The 20724-nt window shown below is 37.4% G+C and overlaps 1 protein-coding gene across 2 annotated transcripts in view; it reads right to left on the reverse strand.

The window, feature by feature from the left end:
- The window catches only part of KLHL2 (kelch like family member 2), a 57533-nt gene that overhangs the window by 5052 nt on the left and 31757 nt on the right, over nt 1-20724 (reverse strand). For both annotated transcript variants that reach the window (XM_082758739.1, XM_082758740.1), the window contains 8 exons: nt 18723-18885; nt 7423-7532; nt 5904-6020; nt 4791-4940; nt 3906-4023; nt 3095-3292; nt 2215-2316; nt 1165-1293 (listed from right to left, as the gene is read on the reverse strand). In XM_082758739.1, coding sequence (XP_082614865.1) covers nt 1165-1293; nt 2215-2316; nt 3095-3292; nt 3906-4023; nt 4791-4940; nt 5904-6020; nt 7423-7532; nt 18723-18885 — 1087 coding nt within the window. The remainder of the gene's footprint in view (nt 1-1164; nt 1294-2214; nt 2317-3094; nt 3293-3905; nt 4024-4790; nt 4941-5903; nt 6021-7422; nt 7533-18722; nt 18886-20724) is intronic.

A 20724-nucleotide genomic window follows, 5' to 3' on the forward strand; every position in this document is an offset into this window, starting at 1 on the left:
TTATTATAATGTAAAGCTGGGACAGCTATCAATCATGTACAGAGTGTACTGGAAGTTCCTCCAGTTTTATTTGTAGCAACATCTCTTTCAATTTTGAAGTACATTAACACAATCTGGTGATATTTGAAAGGTGTTGCTAAAAAGCACCACTGAGTACTTGGCAAAAAAAGCGATCTAAACAATTGAAAAAAATAAGTGTAGAAAAATATTACAATGCAACATGACTTGAAAAAGTTCATGTGAATGCATCTAGAGAAATAAATTCAGCAAGCTGAAAAAACCTGAAATACGAAAAGACAAATAGAGGACAGTGAACAGTAAATGCGACTTGAATCCCTAATAGATAATGAAAATGCTAATGTTGATTTGGAGCTCTGGAAACAACATTTCATTAAACAAGAGCAGAACATCACAGGCACTTTTGATGTCTCTGAAGAGAAATATGCATACTCATAATCCCAAGAGGGAAAAATATATAAAAATAAAGAAGGGATTTTTAAGATTATAAAGAAATAAATGGATATACCTTGGCTAAACGATAAGGAAGGATAACATGTAGTAGCCTATACATATCCAAAGGATGTAAACATCAGGTGATGAGAAGAATTACTGAAGATGAAACAAAGGGTACATAAGTGGAAGTAATAAGATGAAACCAGTAATACAAACTTAAGAATGAACAAGGACAAAATTTCCTGCAGTGAATCAGAATGCAAAACAAGTCCTCCAAGGAGATGGAAATCTAGTCACAATTCACATGTAAAGTCCACTACTAGAAAAATCAGACCTATACTGGCAAAGAGACATCTTTGAAGACATGATATTTTCTCATCCTGAACATCCAGATTTTGATAGTTCAGTATTTAGCAGATACTACATTGTTACAATCCATGCATGTTCATTTATAAGTTAACAACATCAGAAGGTATGGGAAGAAAAGGAATATTGAAAGAATGGGAAAGCAAGAAAAGATATCTACTATCAGCAAACTGAATCTTACTCTGTAGGAAGTTTTGTATTTATAACCTACAGTATATCAGCCATTTAAGGCTAGCACATTCCATTAAGCATCAGACTTTAGCTTACCTTTTACATTTTTAGATAAATTTTAAAACCACAAATCTGTTTCATTTTTACTATGATCACCGAGTCTTGTTCACCCACCTGCTCCACTCCGTCTAGTGCTCATTTCTGCAACATAGTTCCACTCATTTGTATTGGCATCATAGCATTCGACTGAACTAAGGCACTGACGTGATGCCCCATCGTAGCCCCCAACAGCATACAGTTTACCTAGAAGGGGAACCAACAGAAATCTGCAAATTTCTAACGCACACAGACTACTGTCACACATGCAGAGGGGAAATCATTGTTCTCTGAATTAGCTACTACTCAGTATTTGTCATCAATCAGTTATAGTGAGATTGTATTTTTGTTAGTTGTTTAGGATAGCACTCTATGGTTCTTGTCATTTTTAGGAGGCAAGAGGCAGCCTGTACCTTGCAAAAGCCAAGTGAGTCAAAAGATTTTGAATTGCCTAGCTGAAATGCAAAGGTACTTCTTTCTGTTTATAATTTAGTTGTTGTCCAAAGTCAAACTAATTCAAGTATGTCCAACATTGGAAGTTCACTGATAGGCTTCCTAGAAACGTCAAAAAATTTCCCATGAAAATTATCTGTACAGTTTGCATTTTCAGATGAGAAACAGCAGTGGTTCCTATGCAGTTAAAAAATACAACAGACCTAAAAATATTTCAGGACCTATTAGCCAGCCCATGCCTGCATTGTGCAAGTGATATCCAAGCTATTCACAACTAAGTTGCCCTTGAAAGTCAGCAGTTTTCGTGGCACTGTCCTTGACGTTGTTCTAGCATGTAACCAGCAAAGTCAGCCACAGATAACATAACTGACAACAGCACAGTGCTACATCACTATCAGGCTCTCTAGCTCTGCTGACATGCATACGTGGTTAGCACACTTTTTGTCAGTTGGCCTCTGACACACCTGACGCACAGTTCAAGCTCTGGAAAAAGATAAAGCACCTGTGCTAAAAGCTTGACAAAACAAAATAGAATGTTATGTATTTCTCCTACCATTTGAATGTCGAGGTTGAGTAGAAACCTAAATCTGAAGTACATTTTCTAAAATGGGGAAAGACAATAAGGTAAAGGATTGCATTTCTCTTCCTCCTTTTTAATGTAATTTGTCAACTTACCTCCAACAACACCTACTCCAACACTACTTCTTCTTGTGTTCATTGGAGCTACATGAAACCACTCATTAGTCTTTAAGTTGTAAACTTCGACTGACGATAAACCTATGAAAACAATATAACATTACTTGCTCCACAAATCTAGATGCAATGTACTGTCTACCTTCCAAAAAATTCATCATATCTGTAAATTCAAATTTTTTAGTTTTAAGAACTGTTAATTACTATGCAGAAGGCATAACATCTATCCTTTAGATAGTCAAATACAATCATACAGTCATCATAGTCCTGGTGTCTGAAAATGGGCAAATTAGTAAAAGCTTTTATGGTACTCTGAAAATATTCTCTCTTCTTTTTTTTTTCCTTTTTTTTTTTTTTTTTTTAATTTTTTTTAACTAAGTCACAACGCTCTCTCATACATGCATATGCTCATCAGTAATAGTTATTAAGGAAAAGGGTCATCTCTGCACAAAGGTTTAGTGCATCTGTGTATGTACATCTTCCCACAGTTTAAAGAACACTGTTCATAATCCTGTTTACACCATGTGAAAACAGAGAATCATACTTCATATGCAAACAGGACAAAAAAGACCAGAAAATTTTTCTGCTCACATGTTGCTTGAGGTAGGAACTTGGACTACTGAAAGGGAACTTGCCGAAGATTCACCAGTCATGATGCCTGATGCCTGAAGTCTTAGATTGGAGAAAACAGCCCACTGTTCAGTACTGGGTGGAAGGATATGACAACTAAGGCATGTTCCACACCACAAGGTGCTAGGCTACCCTCATGCTTGGTTTTCTCACTGCTAAGAGTCATTCAAATTTGATACAATTATTTTAACAGTAATGAAAAGTAATAGGCAGCGTATGAAGGCCGAAATACCTGTACTCCCATCAAATCCTCCCACAGCATAAAGAAGTCCATTTAATACAGCTGCTCCCAGTGTGCTTCTCCTGTCTTGCATATTAGCAACACTTGTCCACTGGTCCTTCACCGGATCATAGGAATCTACTGTGCGAACTCTCAAAGAACCATTGAAACCACCAACAGCATAAACCATGCCTCCCATGTACACCATTCCTAGAGAAGGAGAATGGTGAGGACAGTTAAGCATTTTTTTCTTTTTGTCAATTATTTTATTCCATACTATCTTAATCTTGCAGGTACCTGACACGATTTACAGTACTCACTACACAGGCTTTTGACAGTGTCATAAAGCCACACTCCCTTCAGATTAAGTACTACAAGTTCAGGTGGTTTTTTTGTTACTAATGTCTCATACTCCTGAAAACCATGCTTGCAGAATTTCTTCTTGATTAGGTATCTCAGCTATTTTAAGATTTTCACATTTTTAATATCAGGTGGTCACTTCTTCACATTCTTCATCTAATTTAATAATAAGGTATTTTAATAATAAAATTGCTCATTATTATAACACATTGATATTTTAGTACTTTTATCCCCTGTATCTATGGCAGGTAAAGAAGCAGTTTACTATAGATTACAGACTGAAACACAAATTAAGATCAAGTTTACAAACCTGTATAGATCCAGACTAGCAAATCTGTAATTTTAATTTGCAGGATGATCACTGAAGTCAAAACTTAGCCCTTGTCAAATAAATATCTTAATTAATGTTCTAAAGAACATGGGATGCTTTATATTGACGCCTTAATTCTGAAGCATTATGTACCTGCTCTACATCTTCTGGAAGGCAACTCGGCCACCTGATGCCAGCGTTCTTCTTTAAAATCATAGCATTCGACACTGCGAATCGCCTTTGGTGCCTGTCCTCCAACTACCATCATCAACTGAAAGGGAGATGATATTTGTTAATTATTTCCATATGTATGAGAGCACCTGAAAGATCAGAAGTTTTAAAAAGGAAAGGATGGTTCTTCTAAATAAGCAAGTTGAGTCTTGCAAAGTAGGCAACTCATTTTCTATTTTTTATTTTTATACAAGCCATTTGAAATTATTGTGTCTAGAGGAAATATTTGAGGTAGGAAAGCAGGAAGCAAGTAGAGGCTAGACAGACCTCCCATGAATGACGCAGATTATGCTATATCTTCGCATCCTAGTATGACTGCAGATATGAGAATTCACTATCTATGATATTCAATGTGAATATGCATCACAATATGTGAAAATCCATCACAATGGATTTGTGAATCCATTGTATGAATGTGAAAATCCATCACAGAACAGCCTTCTTTGGTTCCGTTGAGGTAAATGTGTTAAATCTGCTGAATGAAGTCTCTTAGTCCATTATTATAGTTGCCATAATACTACAACAAAACTTCTTGATCACTAGAAAGAAGACATTTGTTTTCTTCTAAAACGAAGAAAAGATCATACTTGGCAAATGAAATGAAATGAAATGAAATGAAATGAAATGAAATAAAATAAAATAAAATAAAATAAAATGCCACAACTCAGAAGCATCCATGATTTATTTTTTTTTTAATGTTTTTGTGACAAATAATTCTGATATGGGAATTTTTACTGAAATAAGTGATGGTAATGCTGTCATCAAATCTGTTGAAGTAGAGTTTAAAGAAATAAGTAAGTGTCTTACTTTTGGAAGGCTAGCAGGCGTTCTCAATTTTGTTCGAGTGCTTTTCATCAATGCTCGTTGCTCAGTTGGCAGCAAGTGATACTTCATAGCTTCAATGAGGTAATCTTTACAAGCGCTGCTGTTCTTAACCAGTATTTCCTCTTCAACTCTCTGTTTGTTAATAGAAGTTTAACAAGGTCTGAGCATGTTAAGAAGTAAAACACAAATCACAATCTGAAGTGTAATAAAGCCTTTATCACAGGAACAAATACATATCACTGAATTTTTAGAATGTAGTTTAACCACATTTAAACATGATTTTATGTGATGACAATATGCAGTCAAGAAATCAGGAGATGTAGACTCTCTTAATTAGTATGTGGAAGAAACAGTGTTAGACAACAATGAGACTGCTCACAATCAGACATGTTTCATGACTTTTCAAATACAAGACTGTACGGAACACTTGCAGGTAGGAGTGGAGGAGAGATTTTAACAAACCACTCCACAACAAAAAAGTGGAAGAAATTCATATCACAAAGATAGATTTCTAAAACTAAACACCTACCAACCATTCGATGTTAATGGTGAGCTGATTTTTTTATCTTAAATATTTGATCTAACACCAAAATAGTCAAAATGATGTCACAGAACTTTAAAAATAAAAATAAATAACAACCATTATATCTGAACCAGGTAAAGAAATGTTTACGCTGTCATTTAAGTCCTAACCAACTTAATAGATACAATTCTGAAATTTAAGTGTTGGATCAAACATCATGGTTGGACCAGATGATCCTGAACGTCTTTTCCAACCTTAATGATTCAATCCAATGATCATATTACAAATGAAATGTAACTTGACCTCAGCAAATTAGATCATCCAAATTACTAGTGTGCCATGACAAGGAGTCACCCGAACAAATTACATACATATGGCCTCCCCTGTTTGGCAATTCCCCGTTTGACTGTAAGAGTGCATGTGCACGCACATGTAGTGGTGGTTTCTTGTTTATTTTTACCATCAGTAACACAATACATTACACTGTTTAAATTTAAGAATATTCACCTGGCATTAAAAAAAATAAACAGAAATGTTCACATGCTCAAGAATCACTATTCCTTTTTGCTTACCTGAACTAAATATTCCCGGGAAAGCAAAGGCAGCCGAACGTGCTCCATCAGGCGTGCCATTAGCTCCTGCCTTACATCTTTGTCATGGTTTACCCATGCTATCACCGCTTCAAATACCTTCCAGAAAACAAACAAATGCGAGTCCCTTGACTTACAGATTCATGACTATGAAAATATCACCATGTCTTCAAAAATAGCTTTTACTTTACTACAATTCCTGATGTAATAAAAACAGCAGTTACAACTCCCGTTATTTGCATACTTATCCAATAAAAAGTTCTTAAGATGCATTAGGCAGTCTTTTTCTACACCACATCTCTAGTAGTGTTTCAAGGGTACTTGACAAAATGCACAAAACAAGTAATATATTAATACTGTAAATCCAATAAAAACTATGTAAATAAACGATAAAGCAGCAGAGATATTGTAACTCTCTTATTTTTCTTCCTGTCTTGGAGAATTGACATGCCACATCATCACCCAGATGACTGATCATCAAATCTTACCAGAAGAAGAGGTACCAAGCCTAGTTTCTCCTATATTGCACAACAGCTTATCATATGCTTTAGCATTAAAACTTTAATTATACTCCACAGAAGTAGCATTGCTTGTATCAGTCAGGCCCTTCAGAGTATTATGGGGACAGCAGTGTGACTTCACTAATTACAGGTTAAGCAGATCATTCTTAGATTCAGAGTTTCTCCAATGTATAAAGAAAAGAGTTCAGCATGAAACACCATCTAGCCATCAAATCAGTATTCAAACGTGCTTTTGAATACAGTTTAGGCTCATTTGAGCAGAGTCGGTACAGCTACATACTCCTTGGACAAAGGAAGACAGTGTATTTTTAATTTTAATATCTGGATTCAAAAGCTCAGAACAAATGCATCTACACAGAAAAATCATTAGAGGTTCAAGGATATCTGCTGGCCTCACTGAAGATGAGTTTCACAAATGAAATGATGAGATCTAGCTAAAGGCGAGCCAAGCCATATTCAAACTTAAGTTTGGCTATACCAAGCTACCTAGCCATCTCCTTCGCAACACATATTGTTCTGTTAATCTAAACAGCCCCATATATACAAGTGCCCATTTTTAATTCCTTTGTGGGACTGCTTACATGGAAGTTAGTAGAGTGCATATACTTGCTCTTCATACTACTAAGTTATTTATCCCTTGGTTTACCAAGGGATAAGTTGGTTAAACCTGTGACTTATATCATGTGTTCTCTGTTCTGCTGAAGCTGAGAGAGAACTTCCATTCAACTGAGCATCATTTTTTTTTTCACAGAACAGAGGATTATGTGATATAATACAGTTTTAGGATTTTTAAGAGTGGAGATTAGTTTTCAGCATCAAACTGACAACACTTTGGGGAAATAAATCCTTTAAATAAGCACAATACATGCTTAATTTCACCAAGGAAACAAAGAATGCATCCAGTCTACAGAACCAGTAGGAACAAGCTCACTCTCTTATACAAAAGGATAAAAAGAATACTGTGGAACAGGTGCTCTTACCTTCTCTTCTGAGGCAATTGTAAGCTTGTCGCTAGATATCAAACTGCACACCTGCTCCACACCCAGATTGAGGTATTCTTCACTGAGTACAACATCAGAAAAGTGCTGTTCTGTTTGGAGGAAAAAGAAAAGTACTCTTAACATACAGCACTATGTGTATACAAGAATGAACATTACAGCAGTAGAGGAAAAAGAGGAAAACAATTCAATATGCATGCTGTCTTGTCACATTAAGATGCAATACCTTAATACATTTTATATAGGTTAAAGCTTGGTCTTGAACACAGCATTTATATTTAAATATCAACTCAGAAGTCCCTGCCAACCTCAGCCATTCTTGGATTCTGTGAAGGTACTTTAAGAATGCAGGATGCTTCCAGATCATGAAGTCGAATTTTTCAGGGTACAACAGCTTTTTTGAACTTTAGTAAAGTTTATGAGCATAAAAAGATAAATCTAATGCAGCATGGCAACTCCTGTCCTCTATCTAGTTCCGCATCCTGTTCCTTCAAACAAGCAACATAAATTGCTTCAGACAAAAGTCCAAGAACACATATGAGAAGTATATATGGTAAGACCTCCTCTCATAATAGTCTCCCTATAATCATGACAAATTAGAGATTGGTAGTCAGAATGATGGTATTTTACCTCACCTGCACTTCACTAAACAATGAGTTTCAGTGAGATGCAATCCAGCCCCCCTGAACCTTGTTAAATACTTGACTTTAATACCTTTCTGCAGCAATAATCTCAGTTTCCTTCAACAAAAACCCACATGTAAACTTAATGCACAGTTTACCATTCATTAATCAGTCTTCAGTGAATATCACCGTGTTCTACTGCTGAACACAATGACAGGAAAAGCCACAACCTGTCTACTCAAAATCATTCATTATTCCTTTTTTCCTTCACCTCTATTTTAATTAGATAGTCCTCGCCTTTTCTCTTTTCCATCAGCTTTTCCATTCATGAAGACATAATCCCCACAAGTCCCTCCAGTTCTGCAACATTCTCTTATCATGAGACAGGTAGTACTTTCTGCAGCATTTCAAGCAATGGGAGAGAAAGGATGAGGAGAAATACTATCGAGTTTTGTAACACTACCCTTACTTTTCTACCCCTTACCAATCTTTATGTCCAACTCTCTGTTTTTCAGATGACAAATTTGCAGTTCATTGAGCTGAAGTAGAATTTTCTGAGATACACTTACTGAAAGAAATATCTGCTGAATTTTACTATTTGCACATTGCAAATAGAAATTGAAAACTAATTTGCATAAATTAAGCTTTATCATAAACTCCAAATTTTACGTGATGGTCCCAAAAAACAGCATATCTGACTGAACTCGGAAGCTGAGTTAAGAGGCAAGCAAAAAAGGGAAGCAAAACACATCCAAATCTCAGAAGCTTTATTCATCTTCCCTTGAGAAAGGGAACACTGCATCATATCCAACAAGATATGGTTCATAAACTAGAAATGCGTGGATAACTTCATATATACAAAAGCCTTCTATTTTAAAAGAGGATTTAGATTTATGACATGCTCTAACAAACAGGAAGAGATCCACTCCCTAACAAAAAGAGGGAAAGTTGAGAATCTACGTTTGTGGTATTACTTTTGTAAAGCTGAATTCTGTCTTCATGCTAGGAAGAGAACTGTAGGAGAAAATAAATAAATAAATAAATAAATAAATAAATAAGTACTTGAACAAAAACTAAGGGACTGTTTTAATGGATGCCAGCCTCTGTGCTTAAAGCATGAAATAAGGCATATGGCCAAGAGCTAAGAGATGAGAGGAGTGAAAAAAGGAGAAGCTAAAACAAACTACTCAGTCAATAGCTATAAGCTCAGGTTTTCAAGCAATACCTGGAAACAAATTCTCAGCTGAATGAAATTTAAAAAAAAAAAAAAAGGCGGGGGGGGTGAACAGGAGGGCAGACTGCAATATAAATTTTAGGCATCCAAAAAAAAAAAAAAAAAAAGAAGTGGGAGTGCAAATTGAAATCATTTGCCTCTTAAGAACCAGATTTCTTGTTGCCAAGGAGACCATCTTAACTGACTGATAGATAACCTTTTGGCAGAAGCCAATTGAAATTACAGCTAAATGGATTATTCAAAATAATAAGAAATGAAACAAGAACAAGGAAACTCAGAAACACCAATTAAATCTGCCAACAGCAATTTATCTAACACTGTTCAAGCACTGAAGAGGCTTTTTTTTTATTTATTTATACATACATAAAAATAATGCTTATGAAATTCAAACCTTTCTACTTCCCTTTAACAAGAAGGATATCAACATCTTATTTTGACATAATATGATTTGGTACTAGGAGTCATAAAAAAACCTTTATTTATATTTTTTTCCTATAAATTCTGAGAGAAAAACAGTATTAGGGGTATGTTTTTGCCTTCTGGATTAGGATTTGTCTTATCTCATCTTATTGCTAAAATTCTGAAAGATTAGATAACCTGAGATAATAACATCAAACATAATGAAACTTATGACATGACTGAACATTTCATGTATCTAACCCCTGCAAAATCTCAAACTATGTATGTTTTTTATTTGTCACAATGTACTACTTCATGAACATCCCTTAGATAAGCAGACAGAACTATCTGGCTGGAACTTTTCATAAGAGAAAAATATCTTCCCCCCCCCAAAGAATTTTCCACATAGCGTGCAGCTTTGACAAATTCATGCTGGAATCCTGCCTGACTTCTTGCCACTTTACCCAGATATTGAAGCCAGCTGGCTTGCGAATCAGGCAGCCTGGTAACAAGCTGTCTTAGGAGCTGCAGGGTCTTGGCTTCCAAATTCCCACTTTCTGAGCAAGTACAATTCTAATTTTTTATCCTCAAAACTTAAATCTGCCTTAAAAAAAATATCCCTTCCATTTTAGGAAGCTTCTAAAATATCTGTTCCAATAACATATGAAAACCAGATTTTCACATTTTCGCAACTGGTAGAAACAGTTTGTATCTGGATAGCTGACGATCTGTCCTCGTCTGACCTGTACCAGTAGGATGGGACTTCAGCTTCAGGGACATACTAAAAGGACAAAAAGGAAGTTCTTAAAAACACGAAAGGAGCTAGTAACAAAACGTTTGGAAATGCAATAAATGAAGGTATCTTGCAGAGCAAAGGAAGATAAAAGGAGCTATAAAAATACCACTTTTTGTTATTTTCCATCAGGGGTCTGGAGATGTGTATTCTACATACACACATCAGCAGTAAATGCTTGACCTACCTCTTCTGTCCAAAACATACATGGTCTGGTCTTGGTAGTACTACAGATATTGTCTGTCTTTGTATTTCTCAATCCCATAGGAAAGAATGCTGTATCTGAAGTTTGCACAGGACATTTCATACTACAAACGTTTGTGGATTAAATCACAAACACTACTTCTCTCATTTATATACCTACACTCAAACCTTACCTGGCTTAACTGCCTTTACTAAATGGAATAAACAGAGATGCACAAGTCTCTATTAGGTTCCCTCAGATAAAAAACCTTTCAGAGAATCTTGGTGGTAAAAAATAAAAGCCTGTAACCTATCTTCTACTTTGTTTTATGACAATGGCCTTTCTCAATGTTTGTCTCTCTTGTGTTGAAAACTGCTCCATTTATTTTCCATCAGCAATGGGCTTCAGCCATTTACTAATATCTTTTTGATGTGTTCCAGCAGTTGATGACACTCCAGAAAACTTTTTAATATTTTGTTCACTTCCAGAAATCTTCTCCCAAAGATCTTCCCAAAGAAGATGTGTTAGCACTACAAAAACACCTGTAATGTCCCAGAAACAGAGAAAAAATTATCAGTTCAAAAAGAAGCTTTTTTTTAAAAAACAGAGATGCAAAGTGTGGAACTCGGAACTGAGCCCTATGCTCACTTACAAGGACAATGATAATTTCTCAAGGAAATGAAACAAATAGTTTTTAAACTTGTTTTTTTTTTGGGGGGGGAATTGAAACAATGACTAAAATGTCGTATTTTTGGCTTGGGACAAAAGGTCTTTGCTAACGGCATAACATAAGGCAGTGGTCAAGAGTGCCTTATAACCAGCCTTATAGCAGAGGGGTAGACACAAGCTCTGCCAACTTAACTGGCAGAAGCTAAATGCTGCAGAAGCCAATTTTAAAAAATCTGATTTCCTTGTCAATTTTATGCTTAAATAACTGCCTTTTAGAAGGCCATGAAATTCATAGCAGCCAAGGTAACCGAAGCATAGCAACAGACGTTGCTACTCAGAATAGAATTGTAAGAAAGATTCTGCTAAATATGTCCTTTAAATCTCATGAGTACAAATGTACACTAGAATAGTCTGCAGAAGGCGCACGTACTTCCCAAATCCAGTCAGGGCTCAAAGTTTTAGCCAGAGCACCAGAACACCAAATGCAGCATCCCACAGTTAAGTACAATATAGCAATCCGTGCTGGTGCTAAGGTTCCCTACCAAAGGTTTCTGTGACCTCTCAGCATGATGCTAAAAGCCAAGCAGCGCTGGTCACCAAGAGACACTTCTTCCACAGAGAATCCAACCTTTCCAAACCCAGTGCGTCTATGCAATTAATGAAATTACATTTATCAACTTCGCCTGCAACGAAAATGCATTTCAAGAGCTAAGTTCTGTGTGAGAGCTCTAGTGCTGTGGTGCTACAGACCACATTTGTAGAGCTTCACAGAGTTAAGTGAAATATATTCATAGGATTACTGGAAATCCACTTTATCTTTTCACAAGATTACAGAAGACCTCTTCTAGCTAAAAGCATAATGAAACATTACAAAAAATTGAACAGAACAGAAATGTTTTTAGCATATACGATGACAATAAGCATTTCTTCTGCTTCAGAGTACCAGCTGGCTTGTGGGGCTGTCCCATTAGCCTTTCCAGTTTTATCCCTAAGTCTGGCATGACCTAGAGAGGTGTGGAGCTACATTTCCTCTCTCTCTTCACAGAATCACAGAATTTTCTAGGTTGGAAGAGACCTCAAGGTCATCGAGTCCAACCTCCAACCTAACGCTAACAGCCCTCCACTAAACCATATCCCTAAGCTCTACATCTAAACGTCTTTTGAAGACTTCCAAGGATGGTGACTCCACCACTTCCCTGGGCAGCCTGTTCCAATGCCTCACAACCCTTTCAGTGAAGAAGTTCTTCCTAACATCTAGCCTAAAACTCCCCTGGCTCAACTTAAACCCATTCCCCCTCGTCCTGTCACCAGGCACGTGGGAGAACAGGCCAACCCCCACCTCGCTACAGCCTCCCTTGAGGTACCTAAAAAGAGCGATAAGGTCGCCCCTGAGCCTCCTCTTCTCCAGGCTGAACAAGCCCAGCTCCCTCAGCCGCTCCTCGTAGGACTTGTTCTCCAGGCCCCTCACCAGCTTCGTCGCCCTTCTCTGCACCCGCTCAAGCACCTCGATGTCCTTCTTGTAGCGAGGGGCCCAAAACTGAACACAGTACTCGAGGTGCGGCCTCACCAGAGCTGAGTACAGGGGGACGATCACCTCCCTAGCCCTGCTGGTCACGCTGTTCCTAATACAAGCCAGGATGCCGTTGGCCTTCTTGGCCACCTGAGCACACTGCTGGCTCATATTCAGCCGACTGTCCACCATCACTCCCAGGTCCTTCTCTGCCTGGCAGCTCTCCAACCATTCCTCTCCCAGCCTGTAGCTCTGCTTGGGGTTATTGCGCCCCAGGTGCAGGACCCGGCACTTGGCCTTGTTAAACTTCATGCAGTTGACCTCAGCCCATCGGTCCAGCCTATCCAGATCCTCCTGCAGAGCTTTCCTACCCTCAAGCAGATCGACACACGCACCTAACTTGGTGTCATCTGCGAACTTACTGAGGGTGCACTCGGTGCCCTCGTCCAGATCATCGATGAAGATATTAAAGAGGACCGGCCCCAGCACCGAGCCCTGGGGGACGCCACTAGTGACTGGCCTCCAACTGGACTTGGCTCCATTCACCACGACTCTTTGGGCCCGGCTATCCAGCCAGTTTCTAACCCAACGAAGCGTGCGCCAGTCCAAGCCAAGAGCAGCCAGTTTCTTGAGGAGAATGCTGCGGGAGACGGTGTCAAAAGCCTTGCTGAAGTCAAGGTAGACCACATCCACAGCCTTTCCCTCATCCACCCAGCGCGTCACTCTGTCATAGAAGGAGATCAGGTTCGTCAGGCATGACCTGCCTTTCATAAAGCCATGCTGACTGGGCCTGATCGCCTGCTTCCCCTTCAAGTGCTGCATGATGACTCTCAGGAGGATCTGCTCCATGAGCTTTCCTGGCACTGAGGTCAAAAGATTGACCAATCTCAAGTCCAAGATGGCATAGCCCTTTTAATTCTATTCTCTTGTAGCTCTCTTCCATTTTAACTGTGGATTAATCATGTTCTTCCCTTAAGATTTTCTATTTAGCATTTCTACTGCTTATGTTACTTATGAAATTCCTGGAATCAAACCACTTTCCCTGATTAAAAAGCTTTACCAATCTATCTTGAGGTTATAATTAACATTTTGACAACTGTAAAACACACCACAGACAATTCTTAATTTGTGAGCATGCCCTAAGACTACCTAAGATATATCACAGGCTAAAACTGAGAACAGATGCTTACTAACAGCATTCGTGCCACATTCTCTTAGTAGAAATCTTCGCAAAAGAAAGATCTCAGCTTGATCTATTGCCCACCTGTGGAAAAGGTGCAAGACCCAGAGTAGGACTGCACTAGGGAACGTCACCAGAAGAGCTGGCATCTCAGAAAGTTTAATTGTAACAGAAGTCAACTCGAAATTGGCATGAAGTTCATACTATTTTCAGCTCTCTCAAGAGGCATCAGATACATATAAACGGCTTCCCTAAATTATGGAAATCCAGTAGTCTGCTACAGGAGGACCAACCCCACCACAGGACTATGAAGCTCCAATTTTAATGGAATTTGGGTTTCACTCCCACTGGAAGGAAGCTCCAGAGCATCTATAACTTATCTACGTTTGCATCAATTTGTTTTTATGCCATCATTGTCTATTAGCAGTGTCTAACTGCCTCTTTTTCCTAAATATAAAATAGCAAGTAAAACAAAGAGTGGAAGAAGTCAAAGAGCCAGGTGCTTTTCGTTTTCTATTTTCACTCTTCTTTCAATCGATCAGTCCCCTCTTCTGTATTTATTCTAGCTTCTCTAACCTGTAATCCTACAGTGTAGGCTCACAGGAGTTCAGCTGTCTATGACACAAGGTCTGATTCTGAAATGGCACAGCCACTTATCTTTGGCTTAGACTTCCAAGAAGAAAAGTCTTTAAGTTGTGAGAAAGAGCCTTGACAAAGTACACAGAGTTGCTCAAGAACAGAGGGAAAAAAAAGATGCTACATGTATGATGGCTATGATGGCATTTAGATGCTTGAGAATTCAAGAGGGAAAACATTAACCTAAAAAGGGATACAACTGTTTGTTGATAATTGAGGGTTACAAGTTGTACGTAATTCCCGTACTCTCAAACATGTATAACAAGTATTGCACTCATGGTCTCGCCAATGTCTTAGGTTTTATATTTTTATACAGTGATCTACGTAAATATTAACTTCAACTACTAAATTGAACAAAGGTAATTTAAAAGAGAAGCAGTTTAGCAGTTGTTAAGGCATAGTCGGAGTAGAAGTTGGAACAAAAAAAAATAAATAAAATTAAGCCACTGTTATATGAAACTGCATTCCCTGAAACATTAGCTATCTAAACTTTAGCTAATAAATGTAAGCCTGGATTCCTATTGCATAAAAGATCAAAAATATGACAGCCTTTTGCAGTTGATACGGTGTTACTCAAAGGCAGAAAAGATTTAATTAAAACCTTTTGCATAATAGTCTAAAACACAGTTATCACAGAAAGTACTGAGTTGCATCTACACTAGAACTTCTCTCCTAAGACATGCATCGCAAAATTTAGTCCTTTCAAAAGCAACCTGAATAGCTCTTGAATTGAGTTTTAAGGTTCTTTTGTATTTTTAATTGATATATAAATAATTTGAATACAATTTCACTGAGTTAAAATAATGAAATATTACCGAGCATGGCTGATTTGCATTCCTCAGTTTCACATTTAAGACAGCAACCAAGAATTCTCTCAATGGACACCTAATCATACTGCATTTATTTTTTCCTTAAATATCAATTCTTGATAGAGAAACTATAATCTTCTGAAAGTGAGGGCAAAAAAATCTATACTGGAAAACAGATTTTCTTGAAATTAAGGCAATTGTAAACATTCATCAAAATCATTCTTTTTATGAGGTCTAAAATTACTCATGACAATAAAAAGGCTATTATTTGGATCTGGACATCTGAATTAAGCACTTAGTACTCTATTCAAGGAAAATTGTCATTTTAAACTCTGTACTAAGTTGTTAATTTTGTTAATTTGTCATTGTATATTTCAGAAAAGCTATGAAAAGCAATATAGTCTTTTTTTTTTTTTTTTCTTCTCTGCAGCATTACCAGGATGATTTGTTGTTTTTTTTTTCCTTCTCCTTTCTGTACTGCTCTCATACTAAGTCTGACAGACTGCTAGGGATTAACGAAGGCAGGGCAGAAAGTGCCAGGCAATGAGGTATCTCACACCCTAACCATGCACAGTATATTATCTTAAGAGTAAGAACAGAAAGTGCATTGCTTTAAAATTCACCACACGGATACTGCAAAAACACAGTAGGAGTGGAGCTGGCAGCTCATGGTATGGACCAGCAGGACTCCAGGAATATGACTATAAAAAAGGAAACATATATGAGGAAAGTACTTTCTGGAGGAATCCAACAGAAATAGAAGATGGTTTTATTACAGAGGAAAGAGAAAGAAAGGTTAGTTCCAACCATAAAAGAAGTAGGAGAGAAATACAAGAGATACAAGTGGAGGTAGTGCTACTGAATTGGAAAAGGCAAGGGTGAGAGGTTGGAATTTTATCCGGAGGGGTGGGGAGAAGGAATACTGCAAAAGTAATACAATTATCTTAGCAGACAGAGAGGAAGTTGAGGCAGAGGTAGATTTGCATTGCAACAAATGAGAAATTTGACATAGTACAAATTTGGTGAGGAGGGAAGAAACAAAAAAAGGGAGTAAGTAACAGAGTAGTTGAGAGAAAATGGCAGGGGAGAGTTAAAGTTGTTAAGTTCACAAACCTGAATGACTAGGAGAACACTGAAGTCATCAGTGAGTGGAAGACAGGGGGAAGGGAAAGATATTTAGATGAAAAGCAATTCAATTTTGCTGAACCTGAAGTAGGAATGAAATATCCAAGAGACACTGAAAAGACAGGAAAAGATCTGTGACTGGACAGATAGAGGCATACCTGAGAACAACTCTCAACCTCTGACAATCCATGATTTCTGAGTTAGCAGCATATTCTAAAACAAATTTGTCCTATTCTTCGAATATTCACTCCTGTTGCTCTAATGAAAATATACTGCTTTGCTAGCTACTAAATTTTATCCCTATAAAAGGGTGTGTTTTTTTCACCATAAAAAGCTTCCATTAAAAATTAATTCTTCTGTGTAATGTCTTCAGTCTTTACTTAAACACCAAGACCCCAAGGCATTCTACAGTGCTACTTAAATGTAAAAAAAAAAAAAAAAAAAAAAAAAACACTTAAAAAAATGTTAAAACTGTTATGCTAAAAATTCACTGCTTTGTGCAAAGCTTATACAATGGCTTTAAGGATTTGTTTGTGGGTTTTTTTTAGTAATCTACATTATGCAACCTTTACTGGTGTCATAAGCAGTTAAACAAGGGAATCCAGGTGGATTAGATTATGTTAACAATTACTGATTTGGTAATACTTTCTCTGTATTATCACTTTCCAACAGCAGAAGATGTATTTGGAAAGTAAAGGAAAAAAAATGATTTTAGTCTTCACAGAGTCATAGAAATGCAAGCTACAAAGCACTTCAAATCATCTAGATTTGCACACAGGTGTGATCTAGATCAAACTAAATCTGATGTTGGTCTAACCAGTTCTTTATAGCTTTCCAACAGCAGAGAGCTCATAACTTCCATAGACAGCTTGCCTGATCAATGTTACTTTTACAATAAGATTTTTCTTAATGTATGAAACTACTTTAAGAATACCTCACAAATGAAGCTTACTCATTCTCATCTCTTTACGTACTGGAAGATTTGTGTTCCTTCTCATACTCCTAGCCTTTTAGTTTCTTGACTGAATGGACCCTTTTCTCTCACAGTCTTTGTCATAGGTCAGTCTGTTTTCTTAATATGTTCTTGTTAGACTTCTTTGGATTCACTTCAGCTTGTTTGCATCTGTCTTAAAGGTTGGTTCAGCATTTTTCCACCTGAGGCCTCACCAGCATCAAGAAAAAGGGAATAATTATTCTCCCTTGTCCCTGCAACAACACTTCTGTTAGTTCACCAAAGAATCAGAATTGCTTTTTTATTAACAACGGCAAGCAAAATGAGAACTTAATTTTGAAAATGTGAAGACTTGACATGAGCTAGTCCTCTCACAGATATGACAAACAGCCTTTAAGATGACAATAGCAATGTACTTTTAGTAATAAAATTAAGAATCTAAGAACATTTTTCAGCAAAGAATGAGAATCAATGACAAGTGTTCTTCAAAAGCAAGTAGAAATTAGACTAATAAAACATTTTGTTGGTTGAGCTATATTATTACTTCAAAGACATACCTCTATCCACGTTGTGTCAAGACAGAAGAATAAGATTACAGGTACCCTTTATAGTAGGAAATTTGAAGTTTTGGGCTAAGTAAATAGGATTCTCAAAAGACAAATTACTCAAGACATAATATTGGTATGATATGTTTCTTGACAGCGTCTACTTAGCCAGTAGAGTACAGGGGCTACGGATAGCTTTCCCCCATGCCCTCATCTTCTTTCTTCCCCCATGTTCTTCCAACAGTCCTGAAAATCATAGATGGAACTTTGGTTCTTGGCAATTGTTTCTCTAGTGCCAGAATTTTAGTTCTTCTTTCCTGCTTTCTCCCCTAAACTATGGTGCAAAATTTTAAGCAGGCTGGATTATTTCTGGGTTACAAATTGCATGGTCCTAATAGGCCATGAAAATACTGCCCCTATGTGCAGTTACTATAACCATGTTTCAGCCAGCAGACTTTCCTTCTCTGACAGACATTCATATCAAATGCACTCTTCAGAAGATGCATACCTGGATGAAATTCAATTTCCTTTGGGCAAGTGTGGGTGGATTGGTATGGAATCCGCATGTGTGTGTAACCCCCCACACAGATATCGATCTAACTTCTATGACAATGATAACTTGCCTGCATATGTGTTGGCCTTGTTCAAGAGATCTGTGCACGCATGCATGTCAGCAAAAGCACGAATTCCCAAGCAGTTGACAGGATGAAGCTGGGATTCCAAAAATTCACAGCAAGTCCTTTTCACATCTTGCAGTTGCAAGAGACCAGCTGCTGGGAGCAGTACCTGAAAGAAGCGACAGGTGTTTAATATCTCAGTTCAGTTCTGACTTGATACAAGAGTATTGGTCAACATTAATAAAAATAAAATAAATAAATAAAACAAAGAGAGGAAAATTTCAGAATCACAAGACTCAAGAACTTAAAATCCAACACCAAAATTATTCACGTCTCTGCAAATGCCATTTAAGATTTAAAATCATAAACATCTCTGTCACCATGTTCACTGGAAAATCATTCTATAGATTACAATTCTCACACATCATGTAAACCCTCCACAGTATTTACTCACAAGTTCCCTAGTTACTCTTCCCAACACTCCTCATTTGCACCTCACCTTCAACCCTTCAACATTGGGAGGGTTCACTTTCTTAAAACCAAAGTTTTCTAGACCATGATAGTATACTTGTTTGCATGCAAGCACGGGACATTGTCCACATTATTTATTTATTTAGCATCAATAATAAGCATATTTATGCAACTGATTCTAACAGGGACTCAATTCAGTTTTCAAGGAAGTCCAAAGAATGACAATTCTGGGATTTAAAAGTCTGAATATATAAAACATTTCACAGCTCACTGAAAGTCCATACCAGCAAATAACTAGTGTAAATGGTATATTTGTCCTTTCAACTTTCAGAAAGAAAGTGAAAAAGGAAGGAAGAATTTCAAGAACAGTACAGCATGCATTTTATTTGACCAGTAAAATTTAAACATCAGGTTTATATGAAATATAAGTAAAATTTCCCAGTGCTAACTACATCTTTTTCTTCATAATGCTTTTATTTTTGGTGCCTTTGACAGTTACTTTAACGTTATTTCTATGTTAGAACATTCAAATATGAAATTAATGTTAGTTTGCATCTTCAGTGGATGACAACAGGAGAGATTTGAACCCAAGTCTTGCAATTTTTTCTTACACACAGAGAAAACATATACTATAGGGTTGCATCAATAATAAGCCAGCAAAATATACACCAAAGACAATGGCTGCACTACTCTTGTTAAGTATTACTTTTTTTAAACAATTACCTGGATAGAATTAAAAAGAGTCAGGCAAGAACAAAACTGGATGATCAGGAAGAGAGCTGGAAGAGCAGGGTAAAGTAAAAAAGACCTGTGTAACTCATACTAAATGCAAGTGGCAGAATATACATATAAATTATTGCTCTTGGGAACAAGTTTTAATTTTAGTAACTGTCTGCAGAATCAACTATTTGCCATCATCAAGGACTATATGATAATCTTGCAAAACTGAAATCTGTTTTAATATTTTTTGCCGTTCCTCTCCCTTCAGCCTGCCATACATGAAGCTTGCTTGAAAACCATCTTTCTGTTCCACAAAGTATTAACCCCTAACTTGAAGCAATAACCTGCTATAGCCAAATGTGTAAAACAGGGGAGATCAATGTAGACTGCAAAAAGGAAGAATATCTTTAATGAAGTTTGCTTCAGGTATCAACTATTAACAAAAGAAATTAAGGCAAAAAAATGTGACTGCACTGATACACCACCAGAGGGTGGTGAGGCCTTGCAGAGAGATCTGGACAAATCAAGAGAGCTCGGACAATACCGACAGTATGAAGTTTAAAAAGAGCAAGTGCTGGATTCTGTACCCAGGAAGGGACAGCCCTGGCTATAAGTACAGAGTGGGGGATGAGAGGATGGAAAGCAGCCCTGAAGAGAGGGATCTGGGGATTTTGGTTGATAGCAAGTTGAATACGAGCCAGCAGTGTGCCCTGACAGGCAGGAGGGCCAGCTGTACCCTGGGGTACATCAGGCATGGCGCTGCTAGTGGGTCAAGGGAAGGAATTGTCCCACTCTGCTCCATGCTGGTGTGGCCTCA

Source organism: Aythya marila, assembly GCF_965140915.1.
Source record: "Aythya marila genome assembly, chromosome: 4".
Classification (NCBI taxonomy): domain Eukaryota; kingdom Metazoa; phylum Chordata; class Aves; order Anseriformes; family Anatidae; genus Aythya; species Aythya marila.